General features: G+C 33.6%; 1 protein-coding gene across 1 annotated transcript; it reads left to right on the forward strand.

The window, feature by feature from the left end:
• Positions 1–269: 269 nt before the first annotated feature.
• Positions 270–4,775, forward strand: LOC134243734 (cysteine and histidine-rich domain-containing protein 1-like; the record flags this gene model as incomplete). The annotated part of the gene is made up of 6 exons (XM_062725972.1): positions 270–472; positions 2,137–2,198; positions 2,391–2,461; positions 2,723–2,825; positions 3,305–3,493; positions 3,944–4,775. Coding segments are annotated over 6 exons (751 nt in total), but the record flags the coding sequence as incomplete, so codon positions are not given.
• Between the last annotated feature and the right edge of the window lie 1,071 nt (positions 4,776–5,846).

Consider the following 5,846-nt stretch of genomic DNA (forward strand, 5'->3'; position numbering starts at 1 on the left):
AAACGACCAGCATGCAAGTCAAAAGTTGTGAACAAAAATGCATACGAAAATGGCAGACGGGCAGGCCATGGTTGATTTAAAACTCTGAAAACAATTTCAGACTTAAGATCGAGAGAATTTAAAACCAGAAACGCTTTCCTTATAGTTATATAAAAAACCTTATTTTCATATTTGTTATATGAATGAATTTTGAGTAGGGCATATATGAATTTCGATGGGCTGGGTTAAAATGATCAGTATACATGCCCGAAGGGCATGTGCTGAAAAAGAATTGTTGTGAAGACTGTGATTGTGTGTGTTGGATTTTGTAAGGTCATTGAAGTTAAGATGCCGGAGCCTAAGAAGCCCAGGGACCCCTCAGCTAGACCCTCCTCAGATGAACCTCTGGTCCCCCTCAGTGTAAATGTCACATCCTCCCTTAAACAGGCCCTGGAAAAACACATGGAAAATGTCAATCAACAAACAACGGAAGGTAATAGGATCAATTTCTACAGATTACTGATGTAAAAGATCAAGGGAAAATTAAATATTTACTTTCCTTAGAAGTGGTTCCTTGCTAAATGGACCAATTAAGATGATATAAATGTCACTTAGAAATAGTAATTTCAAAAAGTAATACCCAGGGTAGTTATTGAGTTCACAGAGATTTTGTTGATAAACCTCAACTTACTACAATGGATCTCGAACCATCATTTTTAAAATAAAGGGAAAACTTTTTTAAAGGATATTGATTCTATAAACTGAAGGGAAAATATTTTTATTAGCTCACCTGAGCCGAAGGCTCAAGTGAGCTTTTCTGATCAAAATTTGTCCGTTGTCTGTCGTCATTGTTGTCGTCGTAAACTTTTCACATTTTCATCTTCTTCTCAAGAACCACTGGGCCAATTTCAATCAAACTTGGCACAAAGTATCCTTGGGTGAAGGGGATTCAAATTTGTTCAAATGAAGGGCCACGCCCTTTTGAAAGGGGAGATAATTATGAATTAGTGAAAAAATTAATGGCATTTTTAAAAAATCTTCTTCTCAAGAACCACTGGACCAGGAAAGATGAAACTCATGTGGAATCATCCTCAGGTAGTGTAGATTCAAGTTTGTTCAAATCATGACCCCCGGGGGTAGGGTGGGGCCAAAATGGCTGATCAAAGTTTTACATAGGAAAAAATAGAAATTTTTTTAAAAAATCTTCTGCTCAAGAACCATTAAGACAGGAAAGATAAAACTCATGTGAAATCATCCTCAGGTAGTGTAGATTCAAGTTTGTTCAAATCATGACCCCCGGGGGTAGGGTGGGGCCAAAATGTCCGATCAAAATTTTATATAGGAATATATAGGAAAAATCTTTAAAAATCTTCATCTCAAGAACCATTAACACAGGAAAGATGAAACTCATGTGAAATCATCCTCAGGTAGTATAGATTCAATTTTTTTTAAAATCATGACCCCCGGGGGTAGGGTGTGCCAAAATGGCCGATCAAAGTTTTACATAGGAATATATAGGAAAAGTCTTTTAAAATCTTCATCTCAAGAACCATTGAGACAGGAAAGATAAAACTTGTGTAAAATCATATCCAGTTAGTATATATTGAATTTTTGTAAATCATGACCCCCGGGGGTAGGGTGGGGCCAAAATGACCGAATAAAGTTTTACATATTAATATATAGGAAAAATCTTTAAAAATCTTCTTCTCAAGAACCACTGGGCCAGGAAAGATAAAACTTATGTGGAATCATCTCAGGTATTGTAGATTCAAGTTTGTTCAAATCATGACCCCGGGGGTAGGATGGGACCATATTGGCCTATCAAAGTTTTTCATAAGAATATACATGTATAGGGAAATCTTTTAAAATCTCCTCCTCAAGTACTTCAAAGCCATGATTATTGAAATTTATATGAAATAATCCTCAGGTAGTGTAGATTCTAGTTTGTTCAAATCATGACCCCTAAGAGGTTAAGATTTAAGCCCCCCTCCAAACACCGTAAACTTTCATTTCTAATCTGATATTTGCTTTTTCTTAGCCGATGTGCTCAGGTGAGCGCTGTGGCCCCTGGGCCTCTTGTTTAAAATGGATATTTATTGTATAGTTTTACCAAGAATTATCATACATGTAATATAAATCTAAAACACAAAAATTTAGATAAAACTGACTCAACAGAAGTGAAAGTTGGCACATCATGTAAAAACAATGGATGCAAGGCAGTAAGTAGGCAAATAAACGATATAAAAGTAGATATCATTTATATATACATATGTACTTACAAAATTACATGGATGTATATTTTTTTGAAACAAAAGCTCCTATTCATGTTAATAAGTAATTTTTGTGGAATTTTCATAATCATTAAAAATAAGATGTTTATAACAGAAAATATATATTGTTTTATTTTTCAGTGTTATGAAGGAGAAAATAGTAATACAGAGAGATGTTTATATCATCCAGGTTTTCCAGTGTTTCATGAGGGGTAGGTAACTCCATAGGTCTTATCTGACAATCTTAAAAATTTAATCACTTGTAGCTTGATGAGAATTAAAATTGAGGTTATTCATATAAATGAAAGATTCAATTTATTGAAATAATTAGGGGCATCAATTCATGCACACAGTATCTGAATTTGAATCATCCTTGTTTTATATTTTATTTCATTGAAATATATTCCTGCAATGATATTATTTAAAAATCAAGATTAAATGTATTGCTGCATTATATCAATTTTATCCTCCAGCATGAAATTTTGGTCTTGCTGCAACAGAAAGACATCAGAATTTTACCAGTTTTTAGCTCAGGAAGGCTGTGAAACGGGAACACATTTATGGATCAAACCAGAGGCAAGACAAAGTTTGCATAATAATTTTTTGATAAATTATCTTCCTTTAATTAAGAAATTGTAAATGCAATGAATATATTAGAAATGGAGTAGATTTATTTTATTAATTTGAAATGAATAAAATAATTGTTTTTAAACAATATATTTCCTTTATATTCATTGGCAACTTACATACTGTAAACTAACTTTTGTTCGCCATATTTTTATTTCAGGATTAACTGGGGGTAAACTAGTTTGCGATGACTAATTTTTATGTTCAAGTCTTTTTGGATCTGTTATTAATAGACTCAGAGACTTTAAGTATGGTTTGGGGGAAGAAATGTTTGCAATAAGTAGGCTCTTGTGATAATTTCTCACACACAAATAAAAGTTGGTTTACAGTATTAAAGAGGCATAATGATTTGGGTCAGAAAAAATCTTGCATTTGTAGGCACATACAAGTATTCTTATTATCCCTATTGTATTTTTTATCTTCTGTAGGTAGAAGGAGAGAAGAAGTCCTGTCGGTTTGATTGGCATCAGACTCCATCCATCGTCTCTCTGTCTGTCTTTGCCAAAGCTGCTGTTCCTGAGAAATGTTCAATAACTGTCAATAGGGTGCGCTGTGTCATCAAAATCATATTTGAGGGAGGAAAGAGTCTCTTTGAAAAAGATATAATACTGAGAGAAGTATGCATTATTTTATTATGAGGTGGAACTTACATGTGTAGAACTGAATATTTTTAATTTATAGAAATTCAAAAGGGTCTGACAGAAAGTTTTATAGTCTTCTCATTTCTGTGATATTTTCTTTAATTGCCATAAATACATAAGTTTTATATAGTCTTCTCGTTTCTGTGATATTTTCTTTAATTGCCATAAATACATAAGTTTTATAGTCTTCTCATTTCTGTGATATTTTCTTTAATTGCCATAAATACATGTACATGTGTATTGTGAACTAGAAATGCAAATTTCTTATATTTTGGTAGGAGTTATATCTGATGTTTAAGTTTTTAGACCAGCCATGTTTATTTCTTTTTCAATTTTGAATTTCCAATCTGTTAAGTCTGTAAAGTTTAATATTGTTTGAAGAATGATGGTAGAAATTTTGGGTAAGGAATTTTTGTTCTTTTCTAGGAAATAATACCAGAAAAAAGCACAGTGAAAATGATGGGAACAAAAGTAGAAATCAATTTAAAGAAGGCAGAAGCATTCAGTTGGCCAACTCTGGAATTCCCAGATAAAACTCCAGAGAACTAAGAATCTCAAAGTTGAGATCAAATTAAACAGTTAACAGCTAGGAGACAAGCAATAAACAACAGATATTGTGATAAAGGAGCATCTATATCCTAAAAATTAAAACAGTGCTCTATTATAATGCCAGGATTATTTATTTCTAATATGATCAAACTAGGGTTATTTCCTCTCTTTTTTTGCAACAATTGCTCACATGCTGAATCAAAGGGTATATCTTGTATATTTGATAATGCCATGAAGCATTGCATAATCCCTACAGAAGTGTACATGGTCTAGATGTTATGGATTCCAAGGTACAAAAGATAACATGACATTTGAAATTCCTTAAACTCATTACCTTGAGAAGGTTGGCCTTCTTAACTACGTATATTACAGTGTGTCTTCGTTTTTGACACTACAATGTTGGATAAGAAAGTCGCTATGCCCTAAATATATTGTATATTGGGTAATATTGCTGAAGTTGCATTGTCGCATGTCAAAAGAGAAAAGCACGATGTTTCCATGAAGTTAATACAGTTATTGAAATGATTATTACAGAGAAAAACCTTCAAATTAAAAAAAAGCAAATATTTCAATGTCTTTAATAAGCAATGTGAAATTTGCTGAATTCTCTTTACATCCAAGTAACTCACTATATCGTATGTATATTGTACAAGTATGGTTTGATACATTATGCATGTTTTCCATGTTGTGAATAAAAGAAAGGAGAGCATTTGTCTTCTCTTCTTTAATTTTGATTTTCAATGTGTACTGTAAAATCATATTTTTGTGGGGTCAAATTTTCAAGGTTTGAGGAAAATACTTTTTATTTAAGGGGACGTGATTTCGTGGTTTGAGAGTGTATAATAGTAATGCAATAAAAAATAAATTACATGGTGGTCATAAATTTTTGTTTCTGTTCATGCCTCGAAAACAACGAATATTAACCCCAACGAAAATTAGTGATTTCACAGTATTTTCAATGAAAACATTTCCTATCTTATTCAATATGCTATGATTGATTGATTGATTGATTGTTGTTTAACGTCCCGCTCGAGAATTTTTCACTCATATGGAGACGTCACCGTATGCCGGTGAAGGGCTTCAGATTTAGACCTACATGTATACTTGCATGGGGCGATTGAGCACTGAGGGTTCTTTATCGTGCCAACGCCTACCGTGACACGGGACCTACGTTTTTAAGGTCATATCCGAAAGACCCGTGACTTTCACCTCTGATGCCGAGCGCTTGGCGAAGGAACAGTCACTACCTATTTTTACTTCTTAGGTTTGACGCGGCGCTGCGAAGGAGAATCGAACCCAGGCCTCCTGATCACGAAGTGAACGCTCTACCACTAGGCTACCGTGAACAATATGCCATGAAGAGGACATATTTAACCAAAAACGTTTTGTACCTCTTTAGAAATGCCACAGAGCAAAAACATTTTATACCAATTTTGATATGTAAGGTTTTCATCCACCTTAAAAGTGTTCAATTACTAAGTAGAAAATAAAGAATGATTGATTGTTATTGTTTAATGCCGAGTCGGCAATATGATCTCGGCCATATATCGGCGGTCTCATGAAAACTAGAAAAATACATTAGCAGCAAACTAAAAACAAGATGTGTTTGTGAAACACTGATGTCCCCGTATGGCAACATAGCGAAGGTTATAAAGCTTTCTAAAATGCAGATCAAATATGTTGGTACCTAAAGTAAGGCCTTTTCACAAGAAATACAACCTACAGATGTGAAATACAAAATCTTAGCACCACCTGTTCAAAGGATATGACCGAGGTTAAC

The sequence above is a fragment of the Saccostrea cucullata genome, unplaced genomic scaffold (genome assembly GCF_032062105.1).
Source record: "Saccostrea cucullata isolate Sc308-1 unplaced genomic scaffold, CSIRO_AGI_Scuc_v1 ctg11694, whole genome shotgun sequence".
Classification (NCBI taxonomy): domain Eukaryota; kingdom Metazoa; phylum Mollusca; class Bivalvia; order Ostreida; family Ostreidae; genus Saccostrea; species Saccostrea cuccullata.